This window comes from Phocoena phocoena, chromosome 14 (genome assembly GCF_963924675.1).
Source record: "Phocoena phocoena chromosome 14, mPhoPho1.1, whole genome shotgun sequence".
Taxonomy (NCBI): domain Eukaryota; kingdom Metazoa; phylum Chordata; class Mammalia; order Artiodactyla; family Phocoenidae; genus Phocoena; species Phocoena phocoena.
This window is the reverse complement of record NC_089232.1, coordinates 52,390,108-52,407,364: the sequence shown is the minus strand read 5'-3', so window position 1 is coordinate 52,407,364 and position 17,257 is coordinate 52,390,108. Positions and strand designations below refer to the sequence as shown.

Genomic DNA, 17,257 nt, shown 5'->3' with positions numbered 1-17,257 from the left:
GTGTCTAATATGAGGTAAATGGTTAACCTGTTACTGATATACTTGAATTGAGTACCAGCAGCCATGATATGGTGGAGACCATGTAGAGAAATGCTTATGAAATAATGTTCAGTTAAAAAACAATCTATTTGCTGTACTCTAATTGCAAGTATGACAAATTACATGAACATACGAGTAATTATTTAATAAATGTGCGTTGAACTTTTCTTTGCCTGGACACTGTTAGAGATTAAAAATAAATAAATTGTAGTAGCTGTATTAGGATGGGTAGTCTTTACATTTTAAATACTATTATGCTATTTAAAATTAAAGAAAAAAAAGGAGTTAGTTTTTAAAGCATTTGATGTTGTCTTGGGTTTCTTTTGATTCCCTACAAGTATAGACTTACGGGGTGGTTTTGGTTGATTACAGGTCATGTTGGCGGAGCTCAAAGGCAAAGATGAAGTATATGCTGTGAAGGTCCTAAAGAAGGATGTCATCCTTCAGGATGATGACGTAGACTGCACAATGACAGAGAAGAGGATTTTGGCCCTGGCGCGGAAACACCCGTACCTAACCCAACTCTACTGCTGCTTCCAGACCAAGGTATGTTTTAGAAGAAGCTGGTGGACCTCCATCTTGGGGTTGTGCCGTAGGACACTATGGTATCTTGACTGTCAGATAAAAAAAATCAGTCATAGATCCCGTATATTCTTTTCTCAAAGACCTTGTAAAGTGGAATGGATTTTACCCTTGAAAAGATCAAGGTATATTTGAACAGTATTCTCTTTTTTAAGGGCAAGGGATTTTCCATTCAAGGTTGTGCTTGTGAAGGGATGAGAGGGCGATAGAAGTCTTTGCAAATGTAGCTGGACAAAGCCGAATGACTAACCCCGGTGTTTGCTCCTTGGAGAAAACAACAGGCGTGGTTAGTCCTTTCTCAGCTCCTACCTTTCTGTCACTAGGCAAATCCCTTAAGTTCTTTATGGCCTTCGGATCAAATGAAAAAAGAGTAAAGGCCACCCGAACCACATCTAACCTGTGTAATGTCATATGAGGTAAAGGATGTGAACAAGTGCTTAAAATGCCATCGTGGGGAATTCCCCGGCAGTCCAGTGGTTAGACTTCGACGCTTTCACTGCCGGCCTGGGGTTCGATCTCTGGTCTGGGACCTAAGATCCCATCCCGCAAGAGATGTGGCATGCCAAAAAAAAAACGGTTGCCATCGTGAACCACAAATATAAGGTAGCATTTTAAAACTACCAAGTAGGTGCCTGGGGACCAGAAGGTGGCAGTAAAGAAATGAAAATAATCTGTAAATACATTATGGAGTCTGACCGATGAGTATCCTTAACTCATTTGTTACTTATTCTTAGTAAAGAAGAGAAATGCCAACATTCGTCATGAAGCTCTTTTATTACCCCATTTCGGGGAATAAAATGAGTGAAAGTCTTTCAGGATGCCTTAAGGATTTGTAGCCCTTAGCTCCTTGAGGAGGCAAAGGCAGCCTCACCTGAAACGCTTACCCGTATCCATCTGGAGCCCAGACAGTGACGGGTGCCACCTTGGACAGATGATTCCTTGCTCCTTGGCATACTCTCACCACCGTGTCGTTGCGAATGCCAGTCTTTCCACTTGGAATTCAGCATTTGGTCATTTGGCCAATTTTTATTTTATTATATTTTACTGAATCCTTTCCATGTGCCCAGTGTCGTGCCAGGTGCTGGAGAGGTCGTGGTAAGCAAGGCCCAGTCCCCGACCTCAGGGAATTTACAGTCTCTTTGGTACACTGTTTCCCAAAGGGTATTTCTCTGAACCTTCCTCACTTGAGAAACTTTTCAGAATAAAAGGCACGAAGTGAGAGAGTAGCATGGACATATATACACTACCAAATGAAAAATAGATAGCTAGTGGGAAGCAGCTGCATCGCACAGGGAGATCAGCTCTGTGCTTTGTGTCCACCTAGAGGGGTGGGATAGGGAGGGTGGGAGGGAGGGAGATGCAAGAGGGAGAGGATATGGAGATATATGTATACGTATAGCTGATTCACTTTGTTATACAGCAGAAACTAACACAACATTGTAAAGCAATTATACTCCAATACAGATGTTAAAAAAAAAAGAATGAAAGACTCTGTGGCCCATAGTTTGGGACACTGCAGTCTTGACCTCTCTTAGAGTGTCTCAACATACATTTGCTTGTCAGAGTTGCTGAGGAGAACTGCAATAGAAAAATATATATTACCTTTACTTAATCTACTGTTTCCCAATGATGTGATCCCAAGCTTTACCTCACTGTCACTACCCATTCCAAACACTGATCAAATGAAATTTTTCCTAACCCTCTGAAATCGCTGGAGAATATGAAATATCTCCTGAAAAATCTGGAAATCCCTTTTCTGAACAAGTATAGGACATAACATGCATCCAGAACAAGGATAGCTAGTGTGTATTGCCTGATATTTGTGGGTCCGTGCGTGCGTGTGTGTGTGTGTGTGTGTACACGCGCAGAATCCAGTGTGACGATAGAGGGTCAGTCACGACGTCAACTTTCCTCTTTTCTCCACATGAGCGTGATCCTGGATTAATGAGAAATGTGTCCTATATCTCTTTATCTGCCATGGTACCTGTCAGAGGGCCTCACAACCGGTAGGTTGTCACTCTCAGAATTGGAGGGTTGGAAGATTTTTTTTAAATTCTCTCTTCTAATCTTCTTTTTGCACCAGTGAGAAAATCAGATTTCAGAGAAGTCTTTTGCCCACAGATACTTGGTATTGGCCAGGTTGAACTTACCGTCTCATCGCTGCAACTCCCAGTCCAGTGGGGACTTGCTCTGACATCACGTTGTATCCCCTCTGTGGGGAGACTCCCCTCTTCCCCTGCGTCTAGCAGCTGTGCCATCTCTTTCACCCTCTGAGCTGGTTTCCTAGGCAGGCATCCACACGAGCTTGCTTTCTTTGGACGTGTTGCCAAGAGGTCTGACATCCCAGGAGGGGTCCATTCCAGTTGTAGGGACCCTGTGAACCCCCTGTACGTGGTGGACCTAGAGAGCCAGAGCGGAGGCTCTGCTTCCCTGCCCTCTTGGTGAATGAGTGAGGGAGCAGGAACGATGTCTTCAGTGTCAGCAGTGTTCTCTTCTGTGCGGTTAGCATTGGCTGAGTGTCTTCACTGTATGGCTGCTCTTGGAGCACGAGGTGGCATCGTACGACACCATGAGTTTCCTTTACGGCAGAACAGTGACCAAACTGACATGGAGATCGGTGTCTGGGTGGTAGAGGGTGAGGTTGGGGAGAGAGGGGACTCTCCTCTGAAGTTCAGAGATTTGCTAACTCTTTTCTCAGGCCAGTGTCAGGTAGCGACAGTTACAGGAGCAAGTCCCAGACTACCGTTGCTCAGTAGAACATGGCACATCTCACTTTACGTGACAGATGTATGCTCATCTAATTTTTCTAAAGCAAATCATATTTTAACCTCGCCGAAGGACCTCTGCTTACTAGAAAGGAATCTTATGAGGAATCATAACCCCCCAGCTTAACCGTCAGAAAATGTGGCTTTTCCTATGGCAACCAGTCATCATGTTTTTAAAAAGGAGCTGTTGTTCACCTGACTCTGAGGTAGGTGCTGGGTATGGAGTTATCAGCAAAAAGGAAGGCGATTCTCAAGTGGAGGAGTATACTCAATAAGGGATGGGGCTTAAAAGTTTTTTCACAGCAAAGGAAAACATAAACAAGGCTAAAAGACAACCCTCAGAATGGGAGAAAAATATTTGCAAATGAAACAACTGACAAAGGATTAATCTCCAAAATTTACAAGCAGCTCATGCAGCTCAATATCAAAAACAACCCAATCCAAAAATGGGCAGAAGACCTAACTAGACATTTCTCCAAAGAAGATATACAGATGGCCAACACACACATGAAAGGATGCTCAACATCACTAGTCAGTAGAGAAATGCAAATCAAAATTACAATGTGTATCATCTCACACCAGTCAGAATGGCCATCATCAAAAATCTACGAACAATAAATGCTGGAGAAGGTGTGGAGAAAAGAGAACCTTTTTGCAGTGTTGGTGGGAATGTAAATTGATACAGCCACTATGGAGAACAGTATGGAGGTTCCTTAAGAAACCAGAAATAGAACTACCATATGACCCCGCAATCCCACTACTGGGCATATACCTTGAGAAAACCGTAGTTCCAAAAGTGTCATATACCACAGTGTTCACTGCAGCTCTATTGACAATAGCCAGGACATGGAAGCAACCTAAGTGTCCATCGACAGATGAATGGATAAAGAAGATGTGGCACATATATACAATGGAATATTACTCAGTCATAAAAAGAAACAAAAGTATTTATAGTGAGGTGGATGGACCTAGAGTCTGTCATACAGAGTGAAGTAAGTCAGAAAGAGAAAAACAAATACCATATGCTAACACATATATATGGAGTCTAAAAAAAAAAAAGTGGTTCTGAAAAACCTAGGGGCAGGACATGAAAAAAGATGCAGACATAGAGAATGGACTTGAGGACACGGGGAGGGAGAAGGGTAAGCTGGGACGAAGTGAGAGAGTGGCATGGACATATATACACTACCAAATGTAAAACTGATAGCTAGTGGGAAGCAGCCGCATAACACAGGGAGATCAGCTCGGTGCTTTGTGACCACCTAGAGGGGTGGGATAGGGAGGGTGGGAGGGAGATGCAAGAGGGAGGAGATATGGGGATGTATGTATATGTATAGCTGATTCACTTTGTTATACAGCAGAAACTAACACCATTGTAAAGTAATTATACTCCAATAAAGATGTTAAAAAAAAAAAAAAGAAAAGAAACTACTAGTCGAATTTTGATGTAAAATAAATAAGGGATGGGGGTGGGGAGTTATACTAACTTCCATAACAAACAGCTTTGAGACGGTATGTTCTGGGTGGAGGTGTTCGAGCTGGGAGGACTCAGAGGCGGGGATGAGCTTTAGTCTGGAGGTGGGAAAAGAGCTCAGTCTAGGCTCTGCAGAGTGGGGAGGACTGGGACAGGACTTGGGTGGGAATGGGAGCCGAGTTCAGTGGCCATCGTTCAGTCCAGCTTTAGTTTCACTTTTCCTGAAAAGGGCAGTGTTTCTTAGCCACCGTTAGCCTGGTTTTGACTAAGACTCTAATACATGATTAAGGAACACAAGACCTGCTTGCAATCCTATTAAGATTTCTTTCATTCTTGTTTGATTATGACACAGAGAGCAGCAATAATGTTAAGTCGGGTTTGATTATTTTTAGATGGGCCTTTATTGTTTGGTATGTAGAAGAAACAGCCCCTACGAAAGCATTCCTTTGAGAAGTTCCTGAGGGATCGCACATGGCTTCAGGGCACGCGCTACGCAGATTGCCTGACAGGACTTGGAAGTGTGTGAGGTCCCACGTCTGGTATGGTGACCAATGGCAATGATTGTGTAAGCCTACTGGCGCCAATCGTGACGTCAGGTCATGAGTTAGGTCTGGTCACCACAGCCCACTGAATGACCGAGTTACAGTTAAAGAAGGATGTGGCCTTTTCTGTGCCAAGCCCACCTGCCCTTGGCTTCTGCACTCTGATCGTTCTCCATGGGATTTAGAAGGAAAAAAAGCAAATGAAATGGCTCCAGAGCTTGTGAGAAAAGGCAGAAAGCCCCCCAAATTAAGCCAGTAACTTCAATTTCAATCAGATTCACACCAGTATGTTTGACTTGAGTTCCCACTATGCTGTGTGCTCTTTGGAATGCTGGAATCACCTGAAACAACGGGAGAAATCTACAAAACTATATTTGACTAAATAGTAAACATATGGTATGAAAAGGGGGGGCGAAAGGACCTCCCACTCCAGCGGAGATGTAGTCTCATTTCTCTCAGGCCCTCCCTCTTACAACAAAAAAAAGCCCTGGGCATAATTCTTATTTTATAAAGGCATTATGCTCATCAAGACTGACATAGCCATAAAGAATTATAGACATTGTACTATCTGTTGATATGGATGAGAAACTAAAACTTTCATATTTTAAACTGATTTTTTAATGGATAATGTTAACAGCACATTTAATATTTTCATACACAAAATAATTTTTTCTTGGTTAAAAAAAGGTATGGCCTGTAATTAATTCAATGAATATACAAGTATTTATTGGGCATCTGTTATATGCTAGACACTGCTAGGTTCTGGGGCTACAAAGCCCAGAACATTCTGAACGCATGGAGATTGCTGTTTAGTGGGGAGACAGACATGCAATGAGTGATATTCTACAGCATTGTAACTCTTCTAGTGGAGCCCTGTAGGTGATTCATTTGAAGCTCTGCAGAAGGCAGTTGGGAAGGCTTCCTGGAAGAGGTGGCACCTAACTTGGACCTTGAAGCGCGGGCAGCATTTGGAAAAGGATAAAGGCAAAGAGATGCTGATGAAGCCTAGAACTCATCTCCAACTCTCATTTTCATTGTTATTTTTCCAACACTGGAACTCCCAGCTCAGTCTGTGTCCTGCTTCTTCCAAGGAAATGTCAACGGCTAAACAACCACAGGGAAGGAGAAGAAGAAAGGGGAGGGTATTTGGAAAATAAAGAGGGAGCTTCCTGCGTCTGCAAGATCAGATGTTGAGTGGTAGAGAGGGGAGATAATACAGGGAGGCTGCTTCTTTGGGCTCTAAAAGTTATGGGCTGCTCAACATCAGGGCTTAGGGGGAGGCGTGATTTCAGGAATTGCCTCTTCTGGCTTCCCACTCATCCACGGAAGGCTGGGGATGGGAGAGCCACTGAGTGGTACGTTTGTTTTTGCTTTTGTTTTTCTAGTTATAAGAAATAAAATTCTCAGGCATTTTGAGCCGCTGCATGTGATCCCCATTGTGAAATCATCCCTTCCAACTAAACCTGACTTCAATAAATTCATCCGTGATTTTTCCTCTTTAAAAATATGAGTCTCTACCTAATTGTCCTCATCCCCCACTCTTTGGCATTTCCTGCCAGGCCTGGGAAGACAGCTCCTGGAGGGCTTGGTCAGTGTGAGTCGCTAAGAAGGAAACAGAGGGTGAACTAGAGAATCTCCCTTGGCCAACCTCCCTCACTGCCCTGGGGGAAATGCAGGATGGAAAAATCCTTAAAAAGCAACCGGAGACATTTTTCAAATGAGTTTTAATAAGCTGTGTGAGCAGGGGGTGAAAACTGCTGGGAAAAGAGTGTTGACTATGCAGGGGGAAAACTGAGGTTTCAAGGAACTTGGACATTCTTGTGACTGTCAGTTCTGAAGAGCAGCAAACACGAAAGCCAAAAACAGAGTAAAAATTAGGGCGCTGGTAGTTTGTTTTGTTTTTTTTAAAAGAGGTGACTGTGTCAGATTAAATCTAAAAAAGCTGAGAATGAAGTATGGGTCTCTTTTGTACTAGAGCACACCATCTGAGGCAGCCTGGTGTCTGAGGGGTTGGAGGGGCTTTCATTGGATTTGACGAGTGCCTCAGGAGCATAGACTGAGACGTTCAACACCGTGAGATGGTATATGGGTCAGGCAGCCACCTGGGAATCGATATGCTTGCTAGTAAAAGAGATAGCCTCCGTAGTTTCTAACAGATTTCAGTGAAATGAGATCTATGGTAGAGGGTACAGGCTTACCGTTGGCAGAAGCCATTGTCAACGTGATGAGACTCCAGCAGACTCTATCTCCTTACTGCCAAAGACCATCCTGCCCTAGAGCAAGCCGGTCAACAGAGCCACTGCTTTTAATCAGCCAAGAAGACATCTTCAGCAAGGGCCTGCAGCGTGCAAATCACCGCGAGGCTTTACAAGACTTTTAGAATAGGACCTCTGTCAAAGTGGTGGTTATAATCACTGTTCACTTGAGGAGGATGGGCTGAGGTCAGTGGAGGGCTGGTGGGGATTGGGGGGCGGGGTGCGGGTGGTAGGGAGAGAGAGAAAAAGAGTGTGTATGTGGTGGGGAGGGGCGTGTCTGTGTGCAGACCTACCAGGGGTGCCCAACCCAGTTGGAGAGAGGAGATCATGGTTTTCATAAGAAAGCAAGGCTTCACAGAGGTGGAGGGCCAGGTCTAGAAGCCTAATAGGATGCATTCTGCATGATGAAAGGAAAAGTTACAGAGTGATTACTGCTCACGTGCCCCCTGGGGCAGAGAGGTGGGGGGGGGGGGCGGCTCTTAATCTAAGGTGCTGCTGCCCCAGGCAACTTCTTTGCCTCCAAGGAAACCTTGCATTTGAATAGGACAGTTACTTTTACAAATGCCTTCATTTCATTTAGATCAGCCTTCCCACACGTTCCTAAAGATGTCTCTGTGAGACAAGGTCACTCCCTTCTGTGGATGAGAAAACCGGGGCCCAGAGAGGTCTTAACAGCTTGTCTGTAGTGGAACCCAGGTTGGAAGCAAGGTGTGCTGAAGACCTTTGCTGTTCACAGGATGCTATTCTGTGTCCAACACCTCCCTCTTGCCCAAGTTCTCTACTTCACATATTCCTACCCCCAGCCCCCGTCTCCCCAGTCCCCATTTGCTGTCACACACATGAGAAAGGTTCTGAGTGACAGCTCTGTTTTACCTGGATTCAGTGAGATTGGAATTTAAAAAAAATTAATGCCCCTTAAGCTGGTGAGAGTAGCAAGATCTTTCACCCTGTTTCTCGAAGCTTTTCTGTTTTCTGAAAGTGCAAGAGAGGAGAGAGGAGAAAGGGGGCATGGGCATAGGGATTATATCCAAAATGGGCTGGAGCAGGACGAGGCCCTCACACCTGTCCATTCAGCCACTGTTTATTGACCATCTGCTATGTACCCAGTGTACCGTGCCGTGGGCATCATGGGACGCCATGTTACCTGACAGCAATTTAATGGTGAACTCATTGCTTTGTTCTCCTTCAGAAACTGTTGGCCTTGGCCTTTAAAAGATAATAATAATATATTTTTTTATCACAAAGAATATTTGTTAATTGTAGAAAATTTGGAAAATTCAGAAAAGGACAAAAAGAATTATTCTAATGACTACTACTAACATTTTGATGTGTATATTTCCAGTTTAAAAATATGTATCTGTTTATACATATATATTTTAAAAATTGATATCATACTTTCAACTGTTTCACCAGATATCTCATAGCTATTTCTGTTGTCACTAAGTATTCTTTAACCAAATGATTTCTAAGGTTCACAGTATCCAAGGGCCTCCTGTAGAGAAATCCTGAGTTTGGGGGTTGCGGGTCTCCAGTAAATGTTTGGCTTCCCATGGAGCTGATGTTAGCAGTAAGTGAACCAGAAAGCACTGCCCGGTGTTGCGCAAAGATACCATTTGCCTCTGTGCGGCAGAATGGCCTCTTTTTGTTTTTGTTTCTCTCTTTCTGTAACATAAACTTGAGTACAGCTTGTAAATACTCTGACATTGGCATCTTGTAGAACAAGATTTCAATTCCTTTGACATCCTATACATGTATATATGTTTGTTTAGTAGATGTTTTTTCAGCAGTGTGGAGTATATTTACCTGTCCTCCTAAATGATTTGCTTATTCCGCTAAGCTGTAGTTTCTGAATTAGGTTTGGTGGCGGTGCCTCAGGAATTGCTGTGTCTGTGTACACACACACACACACATCTGGACAAACAGACCCTGTGTGTGTGCTATGAAGAGAGGACTTCCACACTCCTCTTTCTAGCCACCCAGAGCAGTCCCACCTTCAGCCGCTTCTCGTGTTAGTATTCCAAGTAAGATGTCATTTGAAGAAAGGATTTTACTTTGGGGAAAAAAGTTTAAAGCCACTGCAACTTCCGCTGACAGTTTGGAGTAAGTCTTGATGGTTTTAACCTACCTATGTATAATCGGATATATATACGCAGGATGTCATTTCTTGAAGGTTTACATTATAAATGTTCTTCTGTTATTAAAATGGGCACATTCCTGAGACTTGGGTAGAGATAGAATTTTGGAAGCAGATTCAAAACTTAACATTTCTCCTATTCTCTGTGAGTGCTGTCTCTAGTTCGGTTGGCTCATTAATAGAAACCACTTTGGCTCTCTGAGAAAGGTTTTCCACCATAGAGAGAGTAAGGTGGAGAGAATGTAGCTGGGTTATAACATTACTCTGATGACAAGCAAGTTGATCATGAGAATCTGCTCTGTACCAGAACCTTATTAGGTGCCGCTGGGAGATAGAACTGGGACTCGTATGTGCAAGAGCAGATGATAGAGCATACATAAAACAGTAACTTAGAATAAAGGTGGTATGTGATAAAGAGGAAGGAAAGACTTATTGAGCACCTGTTAAGCGGCAAGCCTGGTGCAAGGACCAATTTCTTTCATCTTTCCCGAATCCCATGGTGTATAGGTATTGTCCTTTCTCTGGGCAGAGGAAGAAGCTGAGACTAGGGGAGGCTTTACAACTTGGCCAGGGTCACACAGATAGTTGAGTGGTGGGATTCAGATCAACCATCCCCACCCTCGCCTCCTATGGGAGAGAAGGACCACTGTGAATGAGGAAGGTGCGCTGGGTGGGGGAGTTTGGGGGGATGATGTCACTGGAGGAGAGGGGGAGGAGCAGGGCACAACAAGTCTGAGGGAGGGAGGAGCTTGACCCCCAAATTTAGGGGGAGTGATGACATGTTGTACCAGAAAAGCAGGCTTACATTGGGAAGGCATGAGAAAGACCACTTTGTAAGGAGAGTCTGGCTAAGCCGTGGAGTTCTTAAAATTTCAGACAAGAAGGAGTTTGGACTTATCCTGGAAGTAACAGATTCCTTGAAGGTGTTACAGGAAGTGATGACTTAGGAAGCATAGCGTGGCAGCTCTGTGTGGTTTGGATTAAAGAGGAAAATAAAAAGCCGAGCTGTCTGTGTGGAGGGTATTTCGGTGGCCCGCAAGTCTGGAGGTTGTGGGGAAGAACTTCTGAAGGAAGAACGGCCATAGGCCGTTCTGTTTCCCCTCTGCATCTGGGAAGGCGGGCCTGCCCGAGAAGGAAGTGGAGCCCTGCATTTAATACTCCGCAAAGTATCAATCGTACAACCCTGAACTGATTAGAAACAAGAACTTAGGTTGCGGCCAGTTGGGTTAAGTGACCTGCACACTTCCACGGTGTCATTTGCCCACAGTCAATGGGCACATAATGATCGAATTTAAATTAAAAGTTCCAGCTTGAAATCTAAAACCAGAGGTCCAAGTTATCTAACCTGTTCACGGAACAAAGCCAGTTTCCTCATTGGTTAACCTCAGACCTCCCATCTCCCCCCAGTGCCATCTGTTCGATTTCAGGATTTACCTTGTTTTTTATCGTGTCTATTTTTAGATCCTAGCTGAATTTGATAGTGGACTGGTGTTGTTTTCTACGTGGGGCGTTTTGTAGAAAAGCTTCTACCCAGTCTATTGAGATTAGTCAGCTTAAGCAATGGGCTTACCTCACATAACCTGAACGTTTTCTTCCAATGGTCTCAGATACTTCAGATAACTCTGCTGGCCCTTGGTTCTTCGGCTTTGAAGATTTTGCCAAGGGGCAGGTGTGTCCCATTTGCCTACTTGTGTTCATATGTGCCCTCTTCATTGGTAAGGAGCACGGGATCCGGGAAAGAGGGCACCGTGAGGCAGGAAACTCTGGTTCTAGCTCTGGCTTCTGCCACGGATGCTTGGCTGAGACATTTCCCTGTGCATTGATTTCCTCACTCATAATAAAAGATGAGGGAGGACACAGAGAGGGGAGTTAGACGACATGATCTATAAGATTCCTAAATCTGATTCTAAGTATCTGTGAAAATGCAGCATTGGGACTCTACATGGGACCATTACAGACTGACTTGTTGCCGATGCGTGAGTGAGGAAAGAACAGTGATAAAATCACACGAAAAGGGCTCCTGTTTAGTGTTCATTTTTCAAAGCTCAATTCGGAGAATGATCCCACCCCGAGCAATGCCTTTATGTTCACGAGACTGTCATTCTACATTACGGTTCCAAATTCAAACACACTTTGAATGACTGATGGTCATGCATCAGGAGGCCTACCGGGAGGTATTGTAGTTGTCTTACTAAAGCACAGCACAGCCTCTAGCACACAGCAGGCACAATAAATTTTAGCTTCTGTCTTATCCAGTTAGCAGTTTCAGTATATGCTTTATATAAATACTCCACCCCCGCCCCCAAGCCGGACTGAGAGCTTTGCCATGTGTCTGTTAGCCTATAGGGATGACCTTTTCCGACCAGCTGGCCAAACATTCATGAAACAAAATTGAGAAACCATTGTTGGTAAATTTGAAGCCCCAGGTACACTAGCTTCATAAAGAGAAAATATATATCACCTAACCCCTAACCCGAGCCCAGATGTCCTTAACTACAGCTATGGCCCAACCCCTTAACCTGTCTCGTCATCTCACAAGTATATCAGGAGGGCGTCAAACAAAAGATTACCAAGAGCCATCTCTTCTCCTGGAAGAAATCTGTGCCCAACCGGAGGATGAATGCCTTATTAGATCGTTTTTGTTTCTTAATTATAAAATGGATTCTTAAATCTTAATTATAAAATCTAGTGAATTTAGAAGTGTGACTAGTTAACGTGAAGAACATGGCTTTGATTTTGTGTCCCTAGGAGTCAGGCAGCTTGTCCTTCTGACTGCCTGACCCATAGATTGAGCGGGGGCCCGTACAAGTGGGTCACCATGACATTGGCTTCTGCACGGTTCCTCTGGATGATTTATTTTCATCCACAAGATTCCGGTGAATTCTTGCTGGATGCTTTGTCTCCTTCTTGTCACTGGCGGTGGGCGGGGGGGCGGGAGGGGGGTTGATCATATTTAGGACTGACTCCCCAGCGTGAGAAGAAAAGGTTTCTGGTTCCAGTAAAGAACATCTTAGAACTGCCCCCTTGGTGGTTTGTCTTTGGAGGCTGCTGTCCTAAGCCAAGAAATGAGAGAGACATGGGTCATCCAGGTGGGCTACTACTCATTACCTCCCATTTCAGGGTCATCCTTGGCTCAATAATAACAACCAGAACAAAAATGTATGCAGTACGTGTTAAATGCCAGGTTTAATGTCAAGCATTTTACATGTATTAACTCATTTAATCTTCACATCAACCTTCTAGGTAGGACTGTTATCCCAAAGAGAGGTCACACAGCTGGAAGTGGCAGATCCTGGATTCAAACCCAGGTAGTTGGCTTCCAGAAACTTCATTTTGTCTGAGTGCCCAGGGGAGATTAGTCTCCTGAGGATTAACGAACACAAATCAAAATCTCAAGAGACCAAGGTGTAAATAAAGTAATACAATGGCAGTTGGTTAATTTATAGTGGGGTGACCAGATACTTCTGCTTGTTACCCAGGGTCCCTGGAATAACCCTTTGTGGATATCATTTTAGGCAATCCAGATTGTATTAGGAAAGCAATAGAAGGAAAAACAGACGCTCTTCTTCCTGTTATGAAGACTTTTTTTTTTTTCCAGAGGCAATGGGAAGTTGAACCATCCACTTTTGACCCCATCAGAGCATTTTATTTTACCATGACATTCCAGGGAGAATGCCAGGAGGGATCACAGACAAAAAGAATTCTCTTAGTTGACCCCTGTAGTGTGGTAAGAGGTACAAATTAACTCCTTTGTTGGGTCAATAGGATATTCACTTGGAATTCAGCAGCAGTGTGTAATCCATTTTGTCTGGAACACTTGTGTGCAGGTTGCTAGGGAACTAAGCTCATTACCTGGCCCTGCCTCTTAGAGCTGAAGCCTCCTGGCTCTGCAGCTTGGTTTGGACCTGACCGACTGATAGTGAATGACATGGGTGGTGATGGGGATTGTGGCCTTACCTCATCCTCCAAAAGGCGCAGTCCAGTAAGGGTCTGAGGATGGGAGTGGTTGGAGCAGCTGATGTCTTTGTTCTCGATGTTTCTTCCACCATTTATCCAACCCATGCCAGTTTTGTTTTCAGCTAATAACTAAAATTCAGCCTCCATTATCAAGCCCTAATTTATGAACGTTTTCTAGATGCACCAGTGTTAACACTAAAACCACACAAATGCAACCAAATGAAACACGCTGCCATCCATGTTGAAATACTTCCATAGTCTAATTCACGCAGAGTTTTGTTCCTTGCGGGGAGTTGATTAGAAATGTGGGAAGTATTTCTTGATGTATATAAATTGAAAGGGAATGTAACAAAGAAGTACAAGTAGGTCCACTAGAAGAAAACTTGAAAATAAAATCTGGCTTTCGAAAATAATAATTATAAATGTAGGTGTGATGGTTCACCTTGCAAAAGCCAACTCCTTTTATAAAATGTTCATAAAAGAATTCACCACTTCGGGGTGGCAAGACCCATTTGGATTGCCAGGTGGGGTGGCTGAGGGGTAGCTGTATTAGGCAGAGTAACTGGAACCTGAAGTGCTAAAAACAGCAGCAGGAGAGGAGCAGTACAGGGAGAGGAGGACACAGGGAGCACATCCCATCTGTCAGGGGGGAAGTGCTCTGGTTTAGTAAAGTCGACAACCAATATTTTCCCAGAACCTGGTATGTCTTCAGCTTCGTACCAGGTATGGCAGGGATGGAAAAAGACACAGCCTTTATCCCAAGAATTTCTAGTTTGTCTAGGGAGGTAAGACTAGCACAGTTGAGCCAGAAAATGAAATATGATTCTGTGTAAAAACGAGTGGCGTGGAAATTAGCTTAGAAAGTTAGAGGAAGAAGCGCTGTGAGTGGGCTGGAGGAGTAAGCATACTCCTGCAGGTGGGGGGGACACTCTCCTCTCATATATGAAGAACTCTGTGACAGGAGGAAGAACCCTGGGTCCCATCTATCCTAGGGGAGCACAGTGGTGAGAGCCCATTAGAATCTATGGGATTGGCACAGTGTGGTCCCGTCACTGTGCGACATTGTGTGACAAACCCTGACTGAGACAGCCTTGCATGTTTATGTAGTTCACATCCTCCCATCCAGCTGCCCACCCAGTGCTGATCTCTGCAGCTTTAAACCACAGCAGCCTATGGGTGAGGGAGGGGGAATCAGCCCATTACCATGGGAACTGAAGAGAGCCCAGTGTCCTAGGCACTGGGTAAACACAGGAAGTCAGTGTCTTGCGGATGCCACAGGCAGGAACAAACCGGGTCCTTCCAAAAACTTAAAATGATAGATGGCTGCTTCCAGCTCAAAAACCATGCATCTACATCTCCTGAAAGGCAGATTCTGTTTAGCTCTTTGAGCTACTTGTTAATTCCTGGATCTTGAAGACACTGAGTTCAGCACAAAATGCAGACATTCAGATGCTCCTTCCTCCTCTGTAGGAAATGGTACTAACAGTTTGCAGGACTATGAGAGTAAAAATTCCACTTGATCCAAATAGGTATTTTTGTGGGAGGGAAAAATACAAAGTTAGAGGGCTTTGTGAAAACCTATACAAGTTGTTCAAAGGTTATGGTAGGGATGTGAAATTTAAAATCCCAATTCCATAAAAAGGGACATTTAGATTTGATAGGTAAGGAAGGACAAGAATAGTGAGTGTGAGCTGTTGGACAAAACTGGAAAGAAACATAGAAGACTGCAAAAAATATTAGGAATATGGTGCTTGGGGGAAAAATGTCTCCTTTTGGAAGATGGTTATCATTTGGAAGGTTTGAATGCACTTCTTCGATCTTTAAATCTACCAAAAACGTCACTTTGATGTAAGGAAATAACATTTTAATCCAAAAGTTGAGGAACTGGCCACAGCTTACCAAAATGTGGCAGACAGTTCACATCCAAGGGAAAAGAATGACCCAGTTCAGTTGTTGTGTCATGATATTTTAGGGAGAACGTTTCAGGGATGTTTTTTAAGGGCACTTTTAAAAGAGAAAGAGTGAGACCCTTAAGAACTGAGACCTCATCCAGAAGAGCTGGTGATTAAAAAGGAGGAAACACAGACCAAAAGTGCAAGTCAGTCCAAGAAAGAGCAGTGCAGCGTAACTGCGTTTACGTAGATCCCCAAACAGGAAACACTAAACAATATATTGTTTACAGATAAACATGTAGGTGATGAAACTGTAAAGAAAAACAAGGCAGTGATTACCTTGGTGGTTACCCCTGCCTCTGGGCGGGGAGTGGGGGAGAGGATGCAATCAGAGAGGGTTAAAGAAGCTTTTGAGGACCAGCAACCATCTCTTTTTTGTCAAGATGCATATGGCTAAAAGGAAGTTCGTTTTGATTATTCTTTAAAATATATATCTTACATATTCTTCTGCAGGTATATTATGTAATGAAAAGGGGGAGAGGAGAACAAGATCATGAAAGTATCCAAACTACCATAGACATTAGCATTTTAAGTGATGATATCGCATCAAAAAAAACCCCCAAAATTCTCACTGTAGTAAAAACTGAGCTTGAGGACAATGTCTGCATATCATTATTTTGCCTCTAAAGTCTTGATTTTCCTGTTGTCTTTGGCAGTGAGGTCTGTCTCAAGGACAGGAAGTGTGGCCACTGGTCCCATGGCCTGTTTAGCTGGAAGGATAAAGCATAGGACCCATCTCCTTGCCAAGACCAAGGCCAAGAGGGAGCTGAAGTTTAGGGGTTATCCACAGAGGCGCTGGCCCATCTTCAGCCCAGCCTGGGCCCTCCCGTTCACAGGTTGCGAATTCTTAAGGAGTAACCCCGCTCAGCCTCACCCTTTCAGCACGCAGCTCTGATTAGGGAAGAAATCTTTCCTAGTCTCCACTACTTCAGTGTTTCTCAACATTTTAAAATCCTGTCGTATAGCCAAGAAGATGTCATCAAACACTTTTTTGGTGACTTTTATTATGAAAACCATAGACATCTTTTCATTTTCCATCTACAAAATTATAAATTAACCGCTTTTAAGCTATCTGCATACATGTTCTCTCCAGATCCTGACATAGCCTCTGTGGGGGACATACCCCTTCCTGTGCCTCCCTCCCTCCTCCCCCATACCACCAGTTGAAAATAGCTTTCCTTGCTGCCATCACCAGCAGCGAACATTTATAGAATGTTTTCTATAAGCCCAAAATAATGGCAGCTGACATTTTTACAGCATTTACAATGGACCGTTTTCAAAGCTCTTGACATATATTGATGATATAATCCTTTCAAGGGCCTTACAAGGTCGGCGTATCCTGAGGCACAGGGAGGTAGAACGCCTTGTCAAAGTCACACAGCTAATAAGTGGTAGAACTGGGATCTGAACCCAGGCAGTGTCCACTCGGTTGTCCTAGTGTTCCCTATTCCGTGCCGCCTCACATGACATGCTACCCACTTTGCAGGTGTGATTGACTTACCACATCTCTTACAGTTTTATTATCCCCCCATTTTATGGATAAACCTACCGAGGTTT

At 43.9% G+C, this 17,257-nt stretch overlaps 1 protein-coding gene across 1 annotated transcript in view; it reads left to right on the top strand.

Moving 5' to 3' along the window:
* Window positions 1-17,257, top strand: part of PRKCE (protein kinase C epsilon) — a 509,705-nt gene that overhangs the window by 353,032 nt on the left and 139,416 nt on the right. Inside the window, exon 10 of the mRNA XM_065891335.1 lies at window positions 412-585. Within this exon, the coding sequence (XP_065747407.1) occupies window positions 412-585 (174 nt within the window). The remainder of the gene's footprint in view (window positions 1-411; window positions 586-17,257) is intronic.